Genomic DNA, 19,748 nt, shown 5'->3' with positions numbered 1-19,748 from the left:
GAGGCCTGCACTCCCGGCGTCCGCTCAGAAGACTACCATTGACTCCACAGCATAGACGTGCACGCCTGGCATGGTGCCGGGCTAGAGCGACTTGGATGAGGGAATGGCGGAACGTCGTGTTCTCCGATGAGTCACGCTTCTGTTCTGTCAGTGATAGTCACCGCAGACGAGTGTGGCGTCGGCGTGGAGAAAGGTCAAATCCGGCAGTAACTGTGGAGCGCCCTACCGCTAGACAACGCGGCATCATGGTTTGGGGCGCTATTGCGTATGATTCCACGTCACCTCTAGTGCGTATTCAAGGCGCGTTAAATGCCCACCGCTACGTGCAGCATGTGCTGCGGCCGGTGGCACTCCCGTACCTTCAGGGGCTGCCCAATGCTCTGTTTCAGCAGGATAATGCCCGCCCACACACTGCTCGCATCTCCCAACAGGCTCTACGAGGTGTACAGATGCTTCCGTGGTCAGCGTACTCTCCGGATCTCTCACCAATCGAACACGTGTGGGATCTCATTGGACGCCGTTTGCAAACTCTGCCCCAGCCTCGTACGGACGACCAACTGTGGCAAATGGTTGACAGAGAATGGAGAACCATCCCTCAGGACACCATCCGCACTCTTATTGACTCTGTACCTTGACGTGTTTCTGCGTGCATCGCCGCTCGCGGTGGTCCTACATCCTACTGAGTCGATGCCGTGCGCATTGTGTAACCTGCATATCGGTTTGAAATAAACATCAATTATTCGTCCGTGCCGTCTCTGTTTTCTCCCCAACTTTCATCCCTTTCGAACCACTCCTTCTTGGTGTTGCATTTGCTCTGTCAGTCAGTGTATGTATGTATCTTTGTTCTACACTTCGAGTATATTGTTTTCGTTTCCATCCGGTAAGAAGAGGTCCAATGAGGCATTCTTTTTATCATAGAAAATATTGCAAAGTCAGTCTTATTCTGTATAATTTCATTATCGTCGCAATGAATAACAGCATCCATTCTTGATAATAATTTAGTATGAAAGTACTGCGTTGTTTTGTGTGATTTCAAGAGTTGCGGATCAGGATGTGTCAGGCTTTCTATCTACCTTGAATTTATATTTCCGGTTATTTCTTTCTTTTTGACGGTGTGGTCTAAGTTGACGGTTAATAGGAGACCATTGTCAACATAATTGTGAGTATAATATCCTTGCGTTTGCTGCTTTTATACGATAACTTTTTTCGTTAATTTTTTTTAGAAATATCGTGGCAAGAAACGGCACGCTTCAAATACGTGTAGACCTATTGGGAGTCCTTCAGTTTATATGTAGTGTTTGCCGTCACAGCCGAAGTAATGTTTCTTTGTGACGGGATTTAGAAAGTCAATGATTTCTCGTACGTGTCCTTTTGGTGTGTCGGTTTTCTCTAATATGATTTTTGAGCGTGTCTAAATACACTGCAACAGGTACCTTTGTATATAGATTAGTTTTATCAAATAGTGATATTGACGATTTATGTGGTGTATAAATATCTTCAATTATTTCTACTAATTCATTATTGCTCTTTAAGCATGCCCCTGTCTCAAAGTCAAGCTTTATGCTTTCTATGATTACTTTGTCCATTAATTTGTTTCGTTTGTGGATAGAGGCATGTGTGAAACTAAAGATTGGTCACTATTACGGGTGGACACTATTACGGGTGAGGAATTTAGTGCAGGTGAAGCTGAATATGTTTTTGTCGGAAATTATATTATCGGTCTTGTCGAAAACGTTTACACTGCATTTTTATATGACTCATTGTGAACAGATTTGAATTCTAGAATGCTGCTCTCTGAATGTATTATCCTAATTGTTAGCTGAGATTTTCAGTATGCATCATGACTTTGTGTTATCAATATCTACTTTTGTGGAGTGGGGAATATACTTCGCAACGGTGAGTATTTCAAGTCATTCATTGTGTTTGTTGGATGAGTTCAGTGATTCGAGGACTCTGCTGAATTCAAGTCTGAGTTTGTCATGTTCCTTTGTTTTAGGCTGTTTTATACTAGTTTCAGTGTCAGTTATGATGTAGGCCTATCTGAAATTATTTGTGCTGTGACTTTTTTTTCAATTTGCTTTACGTCGCACGGACACAGATATGTCAAATGGCGACAATGGGATAGGAAAGGGCTAGGAGTCTGAAAGAAGTGGCCGTAGCCATAATTAAGATAAATCACAAGAATTTTTCAGGTGTAAAAATGGGAAATTATGGAAAACCATCTTCAGACCTGCCGACAATGAGGTTCGAACCCGCTATCTCCCGAATGCAAGCTGGTGGCTACGTGACCTAAGCCACGCGGCCACTGGCTCGGTAATATTCCTGTTAACATATATATTGCTGCTTATCACCTCAACGTATACATTTCAAACTCTTTAAGACAATTATTTAACGGATGAAACTCCATAATTTCATCGTCTACTTAGGCCCTCTTCTCCTGTAAACGAACAAACTAACCTTGCATTACAATAGATTAATTTCCTCCGTTATGTTAGCTCTTTTATGTCACAAAGTTTTCTTTCCTCCAACTAATTATGATATCACATGGATAAAAGCATAATTCCATCTTTCCATCCGCCTTTCCGTTTTTCTATAAGTCTAACGCAGTACCTACCAAAATTACCTTCATTACCCGGTTACTATGGATCTCTTGTTCCTTCATGATAAGATATTCAATTAAATCAAATATTGAACTAATGCCAAGGTAAACAATATATTTCAGTACCTTCAGATATCGGGGTGTTCCTCTACATCTTCAGATGTACCAGAGTCATCCGGCTGGAGTACATGGTACCTACACTATATAGCATGGTGATTCTGCGGTACATACGGTAGAAGAGACATCAACTCCTGGTATTTAGCTTTATTAATTCTTCTTCCCGTAGAAAGGGATTTTTTCACAAAATTTGTGAAAGATACGTGACTTCTTCTTGAAATTTCATTCATTCTTTTTTTTGAGCAAATGCTAGTTATTACCAAATTATCAATTTAAATTCAAAAAAGTATTGTGTGTATTATAATAATAATCCGTTTTATAGCACATACACAGAATGTATATAGTCTTTTCCAGTTTATATAAGTTGGTAATATTTACACCAGCTCACATTAGCTGCCACTGATTGCACACTGCACTCACCCCCAACAGCTTGCTGCATTGCAGGAACCACATTGTTTGTTTTATCAATGCCATCCTCTAATTTTAAGTTTCTACACGCTTAAGCCTTTTTTTCTTCTCGACATATCGTCATTTCTAACTCCTTCTTTTCACAACTACTCACTATTAGTTCTTCACCATCCGTCACGTTGTACACAGGCGCAGATATCGGCCTGCTTGCGCAGCATACGTCATGAATGCTTCTATCTGCTTGGTATTGCTCACTGTCTCGCAGTATAAACGTGACATGAACAATTCGCATGAATAAAGGAGGGAAGAAGCCCACAGATGTGTTTGATATTATATACACTGAAAGATGAATGTATGCCCTACACGAGGGTACCAATAACACAAATCTTCCAAATACTGGGCATAGCCCACTCTCTTACTCATTCACTGCGTCAATTTCATTTTTTTAAATTAGGATTTAGAGTCGATATGTTCTATGTGATATTTCGAAATTAGTTTATGTTCAATATTTAATTGAATTCTTGACTTAAATTTCATATTGGTCATATTTTATAGGTGTGCTGTCATGTATACAGCTGTAAAAAGAGAAGGGGGCTAACGAGCGAGTTGACCCTGCTGTTAGGGTCACCTAACCGTGAGCTGACATTTGGGAGATAGTGTGTTTGAATCCCGTCATCGACAGCCCTGAAGATGGTCTTCCGTGTTTTCCCATTTTCCCAACTTAATTATGGCCACGGTCGATACCTTCCCATCGTTGCGTCGCCGAAAACCTCCGGTGTGTTAGTGGAATGTTAAACCACTAGCACAAAAGAAAGGTATCGGCACCATTGATATCAGAAGATAAAACAGCGAAAACGTTCTATCGCAGAACGAAATTTAAGAATTTAAAAAGTATCGTAATAGAGAGAGATGAATAATAATCGTGATTAAGAAAAGAAAAATGAGCGAGGGATTCTCGGAGAGAATTAGAGGATTGTCAATGAATGATCATTCCGTGTGGCTATTGCTATCCTAGCGTAGCCCTTGTAAGGCAGACCGTCCGGGAGGGTGGGCGGCATCTGCCGTGTGTGGGAAACTGCGTGTTATTCTGTACCCGTAATATTGAAAGAAGCATTCTGACAGATAGGGCTGGAGGGAGGAAAATTGCACGGTGTTGCCATATTCCTGCATTTCTTTCTCTTTCTCCTCACTTCCGGTTCACTTTTTCACGTTGATAATGCTATCGCGCCTCATCTCGTTCAAACCCTTACAGTAAAACAGACAAAGTTTAGTTCAGCCTGTATTAAGAACAGATTCTTCACATTAAATGATGTATTCGTGCTATACAGTTCCGCTATGGAGATAATTCTTCAAGGCAATATTATGGACATATATATAATACGATTAAAGAACCGGAATGAGAGATAAGGCTTTTTGCGGATGATTTTATAATATATAGAGTGTAACCGTCCAGGCTTCTCCAGCCCTACTAATTTAATATAATATCATTTTACGCGATATCATTTGATATCAAGTTTATCCGCCATCGGCAATTATTTGTAATAACATATTTATTCAACGTCAATCATTTGTAATCAAGGCTTTTTGGAATCATATTGTATATATAATAACATCGTTTTATTATTTAAATTATTATATTATGTAGGATAAGAATTCATTATGTTGTAAATACGGTCAATATGTTGGGACATAGTTGTTTTCATTTCATCTCATGTTTGTGTATACGGAGGGTTATTCTTGAAGCTTGGGATTTTGCATTAGTCATGGGTTTATTTTATGACCAAGGCTAGTAAACAGCGACCCGTGTGCGAGGCTTGCAAGAGGGTCAGCTATATCTTCGCCACGCCTTCTGGACTTGTCGAGGAAGAAGGGAAGGGGAGTTGATGCCTCGATCTATCGAATCAGATACTTCGTTGTATATGAGTTTTGAGATTGAACTGTTACCAAGAGTGGGGGTGAGCCCGGATATATAAGGATTCTCAACACGAGAACGGCTCCTAACTAAGTACAACTTCTGCTGTGAAGCTAACATCCTAACGAGATACTCCATCACTAGTACTTCTACTGTGAACATCTACTTTGAACGACGTGATTTGATTTTTGAAACAGTGTGTGGTCGCTCCGCGACATAAGTATTTTTGTACAATGTGTTATCGCTTCGATACAGTACTTACGTGCGGTAATGTTATCGGATCTGCGTGACACGAAACAAGCTTACGGCTTGTGTTATATTCAGTAAATATTATGGACGAAGAACTATGTTTAGTTCAAGTCTATGAAATTTGGTACAAGTCTGTACCGTATAAATAGTATAGCTCAGTTGGTTTGAGATTTCTACTAATATGGAAAAATTCATATCTCTGAATTTTCTCCTCTTACGATCAACGCTGATCAGTTTTTACAAGTATAGGGCCAATGTCTATTTTAAAGACTAGGCAAGCAGGGAGTGCTAGTCCAGATAGCCCGTACCATATCAGAGAAGGAAGGAAGGAAGGAAGGATGTCCAAGGAGCAAATTCAACATTGAGAAGAAGAGAACGAGTAACCACGGAAACCAGATGACGTCAACGAAAGCTGCAATTGGTGAGCTTCAATTAGATAAAGCAAGCAATAGTAAATTCAGTAAATTATAAATTCCTCCACGCTTTAAGGAAACTTTTCCGATTCATCTCAATTTTTTTTGTATAATAAATTCATTTGTATTTTATATTGCGTTAATTTTCTTTCTTAAGCGATACTTAATGGTTAATTATTTAAAATCCTACCCCTGTGATTTAAGTGTACGTCTCTATGCTAGTAAATATAAATTTTGGTTTAAAGTTTTATTTAAAACTGTAACCATGGCGCCCAAACATTACATAGAGAAATAGGAACTCATGGAATGTTAATTGTTTCTATTTGCGTGGCAATTTGCGGGCAAGCCACAAATAGTTTATTTGATATTCATGTGTTTCAAAATAATAACTTTCATCTCCTCAAGTGTTTTGACGAGGAAGAAACAGTTACATTTGTCGCACCAACGTGGAGCTCGAAAACCATTAAGTATTCGTGGAAAGAAAGCACTAAAAGTAGAGTCTGTGTTTGTCGGGGTTAAGTGAGTGTCCATATAATTTGTATGTGTGATTTTGGGGGAATCATGGCTGCACAAGGTGAAAAGGACATGAAATTACGTAGCGGAAACTTAGTAAAGGGAGGCGAGACGCTGAATTCTAGGAATGTTGTAGATGAAAGTATTGAAGTAGATAAATCGGTAGAGAGTGGTGGGAGCATGGAAAATAGTACAGAATCTGATGTAGCTAGGATGGAGGGCGAGAAAGATAATACGAATAGTGAAATGAATATTCGACAACTGTTTTTAATGATGCAAGGGTTATTAGAGCAAACGAAAGAGATAGATGAGATTAGGAAGGAAACGAAAGGGATAGATGAAATTAGGAAGGAGACGTATGAAATTAGGAAGGAAACAGATGAAATTAGGAAGGAAGTCGAGAAAACCCAGACAGAGATTAGAGAAAATAGAAAGGAGATAGAACAGACGAAAACGGAAATTAGCAGAGAAGTGAATGCTAGGATGGATGCTTTAGATCATAGATTAGATGAAGCACTAGAGCAGCAGAAACTTTTTGAGAATCGGTTAGCGGAACAGGAGATGAGACGCAGCCAACATGAGAAAGTGGTAGAAAGAAAGTTAACTGAACATAAAACCGAAGTCATAGAGTTGGTAGAGAAATAAATTAGTAGCCTAAAGTTAGAGAAAGAGTACAACAACAATACGATGATCTGTGTGGTAAGGTAGAGATTAATGCCAAAATATGTAATGAAAATTTAAGAAAGCAGAAGAATATGCTGTTGAAATTAAAGCCACCAAGGAAAGACAGGAACACATTGCAAATGACGTAGAAACTAGAGAGAAAAGAATTAATGAACGTATTGAGAGGTCGGAGGCACTAATACGTAAAGAAATCAGAGAAAAGCAAGGTAATATAGGAAGTCAGTGCCATGGTACAAATTTCATATATGAAACTGAACTACCTAAATTTAATGGGAGGCAGACGAACCCTTTAGATTTTTTAAACACTGTTAAGAAACGGTTTGAAAGGCGAATCGAAGAAGGAATCATTGAATGGGAAGAAGCGTTAGAAATAATTGGTAAAGCTTTGATTGGAGAAACGAAATCATGGTTTGCGGTGTATAAGAGCAGCATGACCAGTACGGTGGAATTCCAGAAATATTTCACGGAAGAATTTTGGAGTGAAGCTATAAAAAGCAGGGAAAGAGAACGCATTGTCTTTGGGAAATTTAGGCCACACAAGGGAGTTTCTATGACCGAATATTTTTTAGCCCACGTTATGATTTGTAAAAACGTAGATGGGATGTCAGCGGAGAGAGATATTGTGAAGTTATTACTCAGACATTTTCCCAACAAAATCCGCGAAGCTAGCTGTATGCAACAGATAGAGTCTATTCAGGGAACGGAAAGATTGCTAGCAAGTTTCGATGCGTTAGGAAGTAGTAATAGTACACGAGAACACACAAACTATCAGACACCACCCAGAAGACAAGAACACAATCACCGTGGTCAGTTTCAACCGAGACAACAACCTGTAGGTAATCAGTCACACCAGCAAAATAGGAATGTTCAGAGGGAACGCAATGTAGAGGAAGGTACAAGCCGAAATCAGGATACAAGGAGACACAGTAATTGAAACTGATAGTAGACGGTAATGAGAGATCAGATTATCAGTCTTCAGTACATGTTGCGAGAAATTGTGTAATGACGCACATGGATTATGATCTCGATGTTAGAGATGAGTTATTACAGGAGGTGGAAATGAATCAAGTCGAAGTTGGTAGTAAAAGTGAGAACCCCGTTGTTACGATCGTTATATGGAGGGCGCAGTATCAGGCTTTATTGGATTCAGGCAGTCAAAGATCATGTGTAAGTTCGAAGTGGTATGAGGACAGAAAGGAGAATATTGAGATTGAGGAAATGCCTGTGAAATCCACATATATCGCCACTGCTGTAGGTAAACGATCCAAGCAAATATGTAAACAAGTGGCCATACCTATTTGTATTAACGGGAAGTCGAAAATTCAGATCTGTCTTGTTATTCCGAATCTTATATTTGATGTTATCTTGGGATCTGACTGGCTAAGTTTATACTCAGCTCGGCTAGATTACAATGATGCGATAGTATATTTAAGGTGGGATAATGAGGACGTTAAAGTCACGTGGGATGCCGAAGTTCAGACGAAAGTGGAGGTTTGTAACATGTGGTGTGTTAAGGAGGTTTCAAAAGATGAAGAAGAGAGAGCGGATTTTAAGTTGTGTGAAGTGTGGTTAGAGGAGAACCACGATGATGCTTTGAGAGAAGCGGTAGATAGTAGCAATTTGGGAGAAGGTCAGTGGGACCGATTGTTGTATGTGTTGAGAGAACACAAGGAAGTATTTTCATCGAAACCTGGCAAAACACATGTGTATGAACACTCATTTTCAGTGCTGGATAAAAGTATATTCGCTGGACCGAGATATCCGATACCACATAAGTATGCTAAAGCGGTAGACAGTCAAATTGAAGCTATGTTAGAGGATGGTATTATTGAAGTTTCGAGTAGTCAGTGTGTCAATCCTTTATTGGTTGTGCCTAAGAACGACGGTTCTGTCCGTTTGTGTATTGATGGGAGGGAGATGAACAGACGTATTGCTGCTGATCAATTAAAATCGTTAACTGTAGAGGAGCTGATACAGGATTTTCAAGGGAAAGTTTGGTTTTCTACTGTTGATTTACGTAGTAGTTTCTGGCAGATTCCGTTAAGGGAGGAAGATAGACCTTTAACAGCTTTCAGTCACAAGAGTAATCTGTATCAATTCTGTCGTGTCCCATATGGTACTCGTACTAGTTCTTCTGCTTTAATTCGTGCTTTGAATATTGCTCTGGGGAACGAAGCCGACCACTATGCCACTATTTATATTGATGATTTAGTAATTTCGTCTTGCAGTCTTGAAGAGCATTTAGAACATCTCGACAGCGTATTTACCAAGTTAGAACAGGCAGGTTTCACTCTTAAACTGGAGAAATGCATTTTTTGTCAGCCCGAAGTCATCTTTTTAGGACACCGTGTATCTGAAGTAGGTGTGACTCCAGAAAGCACAAGAATAGAGAAAATATTGAATGCAAAAAGGCCCAGGAATATAAAAGAATTGAGATCATACATTGGAGTATGTAACTTTTTTAGAAGATTTGTTTTAAGATTTTCCTACTTATTAGAGCCGTTTAGAGATTTGCTGAAAGCTGGCAATAAGTGGAAGTGGACAGGATACCATGAGAAGGCATTTGAAGAGCTAAAAGATGGTTTTAGGAAAGCTGTGATTCTGAAATATCCTAGAGGAGATAAGAAGTATGTTATAATGACTGATGCATCACATTGTGGCATTGCTGGAGTTCTATGTCAGGAGGATGATGAGAACAACTTAGGGATTGTTTCGTTGGCTTCGAGAGGGCTTAGTGCAGCTGAGAAACGCTATACGATTACTGAATTAGAGTTCTTAGCGATTATTTATTCTCTAAGTAAGTTCAGGATGTACGTGTTGGGTACAAAATTTGAGATCTGGACTGACCATCATGCGCTATCTTTTATTTCTACTTGCAAATTGTCATCTAACAGGGTCAGTAGATGGATTTTAGCAATACAAGAGTATGATTTTAAAGTGGTACACATTAAAGGCAAAAACAATGTGTTAGCCGATTTGCTATCCAGAGACCGAGATTTGTGTAATGAAGGTAGTGTTATTAAGACCCAGGAAGGCATTTTAATCTGTGCATGTCTTAATAAAGACAATAAGGAAGCTTTGAACAGATTAAAGAAGATGCGTTTTGAACAATCTCAGGATAATGAATGTAAATATGTGATAAGAGAACTTGAGAACGGAGATCTGGAAAGTGTGAAGAAAGGTAGACACACCTATAGAATGGTTGATCGATTCTTAACGAAGAATTGTGGTGACGATCGTTGGCTTATATGTGTACCTAAGTCTTTGAGAACGGAATTAATTTGGTTCATTCATAAGGAGTTGGGACATTTTGGTGCAAGTAAAGTGTTGTATGAGATTCAGAGAAGTTTTGTATGGGATAAGATGGGAAGGGAAATTAGGAAAACTATTTCCTCTTGTGATTTATGTCAACGGAGTAAAGCTCCCAATAGGTATCTCGAAGGACCTAGGCAAGCGGTCATTACTGAGAAAACTGGTGATCTTGTTTGTATTGACTTATTTGGACCCGTAGTTCGTGGCAAATATGACTATCAATACGTTTTTGTGGTGATTGACGCTCTTTCCAAGTTAGTCAGATTGTATCCGATGAGAAAAGCGACAGGTCTTAGTTGCAGTAAGATTATTAGTGACAAGTATATTCAGGAATTAGGTACGCCTAGGAAGTTATTATCTGATAGCCGATCTCAATTTACATCGAAGAAGTGGAAGGCTGTGATGACAGAGTTAGGTATCACACATGTTTTTTCCTCAATTAGGAATCCGCAAGGGAATATGTGTGAACGCACGATGAAGGAATTAGGTAGGATGTTTAGATCTTTAGTTCATGACAAGCACACTGCGTGGGTTGGTTCTTTAGCGTTGATTGAGAAATGGATTAATATGGTTCAGCATGATAGTACGAAATTCACCCCATTAGAGGTTCATTTTGGCAGCAATCCAAGGAATGAGCTGACAAAAGTACTAGGTATTACACAGGAACCTCAGCGGGACTCTCAGATATATGTCAGATTAGCGAGAGAGAATTTGATTAAAGCGGCTGAGAAGCGTAGCAGACAGCAGAAACGTCAGGTGTTAGACGAATTTCAGGTAGGAGATTCTGTTCTGTTACGTGTTCCCATGCTCTCGTCCAGTGAAGAGAAGGTGACGAAGATTTTTTTTTTGTTGTATCAGGGTCCATTCCAGATTCATTGTCGGGTTGGTCCTTGTGCATACAGATTGAAAGATGGTAATCGTGTCATGTTGGGCACTTATAATATTCGCTCTCTGAGACGATATATTTCTGCGAATTAAGTGTAATGTCTCCCCGATGTTGTTTTGACAACATTAAATGTACTTGAGTTGGAAAACGTGAATTCATGTATAGGTTGGGAACCTAGACCTGACACCATTGTAGAAGCCATGAGTAACTAGGGATTTTTTTGAAACTGCAGAAGGAAATTAATGCAATAATTTCCTAAGTATATATTTTCTTTTGCAATGAAAACAAGAAATTGCTTGCAGCCATCTATGAGAGGTAATCCACGTGTGATTACGTGTGTGTGTGGTGTATATATTATTATAACCTGGAACTGCCGAACACTTTGATGGTTAAGTGCAAAGATAGAGTTATTTACCTGCTGTTGTAAATATTATGAGTGTTGCTGACGAACTTTCGCAAGAAAATCGGCAGGAGTTATTACTAATGTTATCTGGTATCGTTGAAACAGACACTCTACAATGAGATACACGATTTGATTATGTATGTTTTTATTAAGTGTTTGTCAGATGTAATGATGTATGTATCAACCGTTTTGGTGTAGTGTGTTATTTTCATATATGTTATATCTGTAATTAACAGGAGGGCGTATGTAACCGTCCAGGCTTCTCCAGCCCTACTAATTTAATATAATATCATTTTACGCGATATCATTTAATATCAAGTTTATCCGCCATCGGCAATTATTTGTAATAACATATTTATTCAACGTCAATCATTTGTAATCAAGGCTTTTTGGAATCATATTGTATATATAATAACATCGTTTTATTATTTAAATTATTATATTATGTAGGATAAGAATTCATTATGTTGTAAATACGGTCAATATGTTGGGACATAGTTGTTTTCATTTCATCTCATGTTTGTGTATACGGAGGGTTATTCTTGAAGCTTGGGATTTTGCGTTAGTCATGGGTTTATTTTATGACCAAGGCTAGTAAACAGCGACCCGTGTGCGAGGCTTGCAAGAGGGTCAGCTATATCTTCGCCACGCCTTCTGGACTTGTCGAGGAAGAAGGGAAGGGGAGTTGATGCCTCGATCTATCGAATCAGATACTTCGTTGTATATGAGTTTTGAGATTGAACTGTTACCAAGAGTGGGGGTGAGCCCGGATATATAAGGATTCTCAACACGAGAACGGCTCCTAACTAAGTACAACTTCTGCTGTGAAGCTAACATCCTAACGAGATACTCCATCACTAGTACTTCTACTGTGAACATCTACTTTGAACGACGTGATTTGATTTTTGAAACAGTGTGTGGTCGCTCCGCGACATAAGTATTTTTGTACAATGTGTTATCGCTTCGATACAGTACTTACGTGCGGTAATGTTATCGGATCTGCGTGACACGAAACAAGCTTACGGCTTGTGTTATATTCAGTAAATATTATGGACGAAGAACTATGTTTAGTTCAAGTCTATGAAATTTGGTACAAGTCTGTACCGTATAAATAGTATAGCTCAGTTGGTTTGAGATTTCTACTAATATGGAAAAATTCATATCTCTGAATTTTCTCCTCTTACGATCAACGCTGATCAGTTTTTACAAGTATAGGGCCAATGTCTATTTTAAAGACTAAGCAAGCAGGGAGTGCTAGTCCAGATAGCCCGTACCATATCAGAGAAGGAAGGAAGGAAGGAAGGATGTCCAAGGAGCAAATTCAACATTGAGAAGAAGAGAACGAGTAACCACGGAAACCAGATGACGTCAACGAAAGCTGCAATTGGTGAGCTTCAATTAGATAAAGCAAGCAATAGTAAATTCAGTAAATTATAAATTCCTCCACGCTTTAAGGAAACTTTTCCGATTCATCTCAATTTTTTTTGTATAATAAATTCATTTGTATTTTATATTGCGTTAATTTTCTTTCTTAAGCGATACTTAATGGTTAATTATTTAAAATCCTACCCCTGTGATTTAAGTGTAAGTCTCTATGCTAGTAAATATAAATTTTGGTTTACAGTTTTATTTAAAACTGTAACCATGGCGCCCAAACATTACATAGAGAAATGGGAAACCATGGAATGTTAATTGTTTCTATTTGCGTGGCAATTTGCGGGCAAGCCACAAATAGTTTATTTGATATTCATGTGTTTCAAAATAATAACTTTCATCTCCTCAAGTGTTTTGACGAGGAGGAAAAGTTATAAGAGTAATAAATAAGTCACAAGAGAGTGAGCGACTGCAAAAATACCTCAACAATGTTGTGAGACGGACAGTAGGCGATGGTATGATGGTAGCGGGATGAAAAGTCAGTTTGTGGGTTTTACAAATAGTGATTACTACGTTGATAGGGTGAAGGTTCCTCATAGAGATCATTTCAAGTACCTATGTGTTAATATAAGGAAAAATCTTCTTTCGGGTAATCACATAAACGAGATGGCAAATAAGGGTTACAGATCTCTTCACTTGGTTGATAAGTGTATTTAGGGGTTATCGTAAGGATGTAGAGGAGATGGCATGCACGTCTCTGGTAAGATCGAAATTTTTCACTTTTATTTTACGATTTGCTTTACGTCGTACCGACACAGATAGGTCCTATGGCGAGCGGGAAGGAAACAACCTTTGTCTTAATTAAGGCGCAGCTCCAGCATTTGCCTGGTGTGAAAATGGGAAAGCACGGGAAACATCTTCAGGGCTGCCAACAGTGGAATTCAAAAGCACTATCTCTCGAATGCAAGCTGATGGATACATGACCAAACTGCGTATTCACTTCTTCGGTAAAGTCCACAATTAGAATATGGTTCCGGGGTATGTGACCCTCATCGGGATTACTTGATTCGATAACTGGAAACGCAGCTCGATTAGCTCTGGGTGATTTCGGACAAAGAGTATCGCTAAGAAAATATTGACCGGGCAAGTTGGCCGTGCGGTTAGGGGCGCGCAGCTGTGATCTTGCATCCGGGAGATAGTGGGTTCGAATTCCACTGTCGACAGCCCTGAAGATGTTTTTCCGTGGTTTTCCATTTTCACACCAAACAAATGCTGGGGCTGTACCTTAATTAAGGCCATGGCCACTTCCTTCCCACTCCTAGAACTTTCCTATCCCATCTTCGCAATAAGACCTGTCTGTGTCGGTGCGACGTAACGCCACAAGCAAAAAAAAAATTGCAAAGTTTGGGCTGGGAAGACGGGAAAAAGGAGACGAGTTGCTCGCTTAAGCGGTATGTTCTGAGAGATGGCGTGGAATGACATTAGTTGACGAATATGTTAGAGTAACACTTTTAAAAAGTAGGAAAAATCACAATAACAAGATAAAAGTTGGAATTCAAGGGGACAAATTGGGGCAATTATTCGTTTATAGGAAGAGGAGTTGGGGAACAGAATTATTTACCGAGGAAGGTGAACGATACATTTCCAAATTATATCATTTATGAAAAAAGTAGGAAAACGTAAACAACTGATTGGGTATCTGTCACCTGGGGTAAATAATTGGAGGTAAACTGGAGAATAAAATGTAATGTGCATTTCATCAGACTAGGGCATATTTATTTATTTATTTATTTATTTATTTATTTATTTATTTATTTATTTATTTATTTATTTATTTATTTATTTATTTATTTATTTACTTATTTATTTATTTACTGAAAGTCTTTACTGAGAATGCCATAGGGCCTCTTCTCTTTCAAACACTTTCAGTAAAAAGGACAGAGTTTAGTTCAGCCTGTATTAAGGAGAGGATTCCTCACGTTAGAAATTATGTATTTGTGTTACCGGTATACAGTTGCACTATGTAAAGTAGAGAAGCTGCACTGAACATGAGCTTAATGTTGATATCTTTGATATGAAATTAAATTGTTAGGCTTCCTTGCATGTTAGCGACCAAAATCTTGATGAAAGAAATGAACAAGCTTTCATAGTTACCACTTATTTTTATAAAGATTTTCTTTTTCTACTTCACAAAATTTCATCGCTATTTCAATAATACTTTTATTGATAAATTTATTTACAAAGGTGCCATATGGAGACCTTTCAGACAACAATGATTCATATTTGTATTTTTAATTACCTGTTTCATCCATTCCTTTTCACTCTGTTCGATGACATGGGCATATGTGTTGCCCATCATGGCGATCAACATGTTCAGCAAGAGAATTGGCACGAACACCATGAAGATAGCAAATACCGTCTTCGTCATTGTAGGGTACGTAGTGAGACTCAATTCTGCGTACTGCAAACATATATACAATGAGTGATTAATACCGAAAGTAATTTTTGTTTGATGAATATAAGTACACTTGGAAAATCTAAACCTTGCGGTATGTTTTAATTGAGATATCTTTCTAATTCGCAGAATTATTAATAAATTCGAAATTATTTAATATAGTTGAATTTGATATCAGATGCATTTCCTCTCAACAATATCCCAATACATAAATAAATAAATAAACACATTACAAAGAGCTAATTATCTTTCTTATAAGATGATACATATAATACTTTTAATCATACGTACTGTACGTAATACGTTACATAAAGTCGCGCCCTGTCGAATGAGTGCAACGGTCGTGCACACTTCAGAGAGATAACGACATACAGCAATGGTCATTACCCTGAGCATGGGTAGTTCATTTAGGTCATCCGTACTGTAGTAGTATAATGGACGTTTGCCGATGTAGGCACATGTAGTAAAGATATAATAGTGATTGAATGATTTTAAAATGATCCACTACAACATTGGTGACTACACTAGGGTACATGTGAGGCAGGAGACACTATTTATCACGGATTTCGGTCTTGTCCAGCTTTCCACATTCATCAAGCACAAAATCATAATTAGAAGCCTGACAGGATGATTGGACTGCAAAATTTTTCAGTCTGCGTGGTGGTAAATGATATTCTCAAACCTCAGTTAGTACCTTTCTCTCCCACCACCCTCCACTCCTTTAAATAGTACTTTAGAATGAAGTGTTAAGTAACTTCCTTGTTCTTTGATTTCGACCAAGTGTAGCAAGCAAAACGAAAAGTGTGCAGCTAACAATTACGTACCTTTGTCGGCTCATTTCAAATGAGTTGCATCGTCTTCCCACGCAGTAGATTCAGTTCCTAACATTTACATGCCTCTGATTACCCAACTTATAATCGCTACTGGCTCCTCAACATGACGGCAGCGGTTCAGGTCTAAACCAATGAATATGGAATTTTCGAAATAATTCAGGAGACTTGGGTCTCGTGGTTACAAACACGATATAAGGAGTCACTAGAACTACACACTTGCTTGATTTTGGGGGTACCTCTAGTTAACCCTGTGAAGTCCAACTCTTGTGCTCTACGATGTCTTTGTTGTCTAAGAGTATTTAGAGTCACCAGGTTAAAGCGAGATATTACTGTGTCAAATCCTTTTATACAGAATACATTCATGCTAATGAAGAAGTGATGGGATAACTATTTATTAAAGCATAGGTTCTCTTTTAGTGAAGAATGGCGCAGCAATTTGGTGTGGCTCAGTTTCTACAAGATGAGGGAAGACCACGACCAAGTCACATGGTCTGATTTGCTTCCTACAGTTCCCTGTTATTTGCTGGTAAAGGAACCTTATATTGATTGAACAGGTATTAGGTGAACGTGGAGGTTACACTCATTGTAGAAATTCTCCAAAATAATTCTCGAACTTGTCATGAACATCCACGATCCGATATGATGATGTATTATCATTTTGGAAAATCTCTTCATTGTCGGAGAACATTAAGCACACTTATAGCTGGAAATGGTCACCGTTCAATAGTGTGGTTTGACGATCAAGTGCATCAAACTCATGTCATTTGAACATACCAAACACCAGTACGGATATATCATGAACCTACACAGTGATTTGCTGAGAAATGTGATTGGTTTTAAACAAAATGGGCGTCCTATCATCAGTCCGAAAGAACTTGTCTCTTGACGCCTTGGAACATGCCACATGTTTCCAATTCCAGAGCTCAGTTAGTGACTTCACAAACTTAGCTGAACCTCTGTGTCTCGGTTACGTGATATTAACTGGGACACTTAATGATGGGTTTCTTTTACTTCCATATTCCATAGAAGCTAAAGAGCACTGCACATGCGTGTTGTATGTGTCTGATACCTCCTGCATTATTTATGGGTGTGGTATGATTCAGTGTCGCTGGTGAGTTTCCACGGATAATTCAAGCCGAAAACCTTCACTCACGACCGTTAAGGAACTGTGGAGGTCACTGCAATATTCAGTGGTGATCATTATACTTTTAATGACACATTCCAGATACACCCATGACCTCACAGAACGAAGCGTATTGTGTGTGTATCATAAGTCAATAACGCCTGGTTTGAACTCGGGTAACACACGTTGCCTTGCGCTGAACTGCTGGGAGATGTTCACATTAATGACTCAATTTCTTTACAAATATTCTGGTCTGGGCACTCCGAACCCATCCTGAGGTGATGGCACCACTTAATGCTAAGTTACGTACTGCCATCCCATTACTTTTGGTACGTGTGCAGTTAGGTGTATTTAAAGAAATCATAAGAATACACAGAGAATCTCGTACTGGAAATCAACGCTAAAAATGACGTCGCATTCTAAGCAACGTGCGTGCTTCGGTCAGCCAACAAATGAAGTATGATGACCGATTCCTCATGTATGCATTATATTACATTATTATAAATGAATGTATTGATATAAAGCTATTTTATATTCTAATGGAATATAATCGTAAATACTTACATTGTAATCCCCTAGGGTGATTTGAAACAGTGCCATCCATGTTGAAGGATATGAATGATACAGAGAAGTCTTCACACCGGGGAATCCTTTGTAGAGGAAGTAGAAAGATTGTGAAAATCCAAACAATACCACAGTGTATATTATACCAAATGTAAGCATGTCACCAGTAATCATCGAATACACCATAGTAACAAAGGGACCAGTCAACCGGATTGCACTGAAACAAAGTGAAGAAACGCAATTGTTTTCGATTAGGAAAATTGTGACCATGATAAGACAGCAAATTTCGGAAAGTAAAATTCTGTAAATTTTCATTAAATTAATTGCTTTTAAGGTACTAAGAATCCCTAAAATGACCTCCAAGCACATATGTTCTCCCTTCCCTCGACATTAACGAAGTACCTTAACCACTTACTAAATCACAGAGACTGCTACTACTAGATGTAATGTGTTGATGAAATTATACCAAGAGTTCGACAAAACCCTCATGTTCTTATTAATATAATCTGCACATTGAAAGGAAGGATGATGGATTTTTGTAAAGAAACTTGTAAAACGATTAATTTTACCGTAATATTATGTTACACTAAATTTATAAACTCAGAATATAGTCTCAGCACTATCACTTTAGACTGGAAATTTCAATAACACTTAGCGCTCGCTTGTAACCCAGGGTTGATTTTCTTATGTACTTCCATTCCATTTCTTTGAACTACTATGCAAAGATAATAAGGTAATAGTCACATATCAGGGCCGTACCCATAGAGGGGGGTACTGGGGGGTTTAAAACCCCCACCATGGAAGTTTTACGAAAGACAATAAAGAGAAACTGACAATAATCATTAAACTAAATAAACGTGCAGTGTTCTACCATCATTTTTAACTGTAAACCCCCATCGGCCGATCGTGGCTACGCTATTGTCACCCATTAACATCATATCCCTTTATAAATTATTCATTTGCAAATAAGTATAGGTAATAAATGCATGGGGGAGTATGTGGTAGTAATATTCAATGCGATTTATAACAGACACTTGCTTTTATGGTACTGTGACCGAGCGCTTACAGCCCCGATCATATGAAATTAAATACGGGAATATTAATAAATTCATGTATAGATGTATTTCATGCTTGGAAAATAAAGATAGACAGCTGGAGGAATAATCATGTCGCCAGGACAGTGCTAAATAATAGAGACATAGACTTACCCGCAAAAGATCGCCTGTTGACTAAACCCTTTTGTTTTAGAAGGAGGCTAGGTTCAACCAGAAGCGGAGACAGGCTGCCGCAGAGGTGGAAACTATGAGTGAAAGAGTGCATCTGCGTGCCAAAATACGACGGCCGATCACAAACTAGAGAAAGGAAAATTTAGCCGGCAACAAATGCTTAGTAACTAAGCACATGTCCGCCTCTGTGGTGTAGTGGTTAGCGTGATTAGCTGCCACCCCCCGGAGGTCCGGGTTCGATTCCCGGCTCTGCCACGAAATTTGAAAAGTGGTACGAGGGCTGGAACGGGGTCCACTCAGCCTCGGGAGGTCAACTGAGTAGAGGTGGGTTCGATTCCCACCTCAGCCATCCTCGAAGTGGTTTTCCGTGGTTTCCCACTTCTCCTCCAGGCGAATGCCGGGATGGTACCTAACTTAAGGCCACGGCCGCTTCCTTCCCTCTTCCTTGCCTATCCCTTCCAATCTTCCCATCCCTCCACAAGGCCCCTGTTCAGCATTGCAGGTGAGGCCGCCTGGGCGAGGTACTGGTCATACTCCCCAGTTGTATCCCCGACCAAGAGTCTGAAGCTCCAGGACACTGCCCTAGAGGCGGTAGAGGTGGGATCCCTCGCTAAGTCCGAGGGGAAAAACCGAACCTGGAGGGTAAACAGATGATGATGATGATGAACTAAGCACAT

The 19,748-nt window shown here is 39.1% G+C and overlaps 1 protein-coding gene across 1 annotated transcript in view; it reads right to left on the bottom strand.

The window, feature by feature from the left end:
• Positions 1–19,748, bottom strand: part of iav (transient receptor potential cation channel subfamily V iav) — a 262,128-nt gene that overhangs the window by 128,319 nt on the left and 114,061 nt on the right. Inside the window, exons 9-10 of the mRNA XM_068226013.1 lie at positions 17,846–18,062; positions 15,170–15,331 (exon numbers count right to left, since the gene is read on the bottom strand). Coding sequence (XP_068082114.1) covers positions 15,170–15,331; positions 17,846–18,062 — 379 coding nt within the window. The remainder of the gene's footprint in view (positions 1–15,169; positions 15,332–17,845; positions 18,063–19,748) is intronic.

This window comes from Anabrus simplex, chromosome 2 (genome assembly GCF_040414725.1).
Source record: "Anabrus simplex isolate iqAnaSimp1 chromosome 2, ASM4041472v1, whole genome shotgun sequence".
Lineage (NCBI taxonomy): Eukaryota > Metazoa > Arthropoda > Insecta > Orthoptera > Tettigoniidae > Anabrus > Anabrus simplex.
This window is presented reverse-complemented; position numbering and strand designations above follow the sequence as displayed.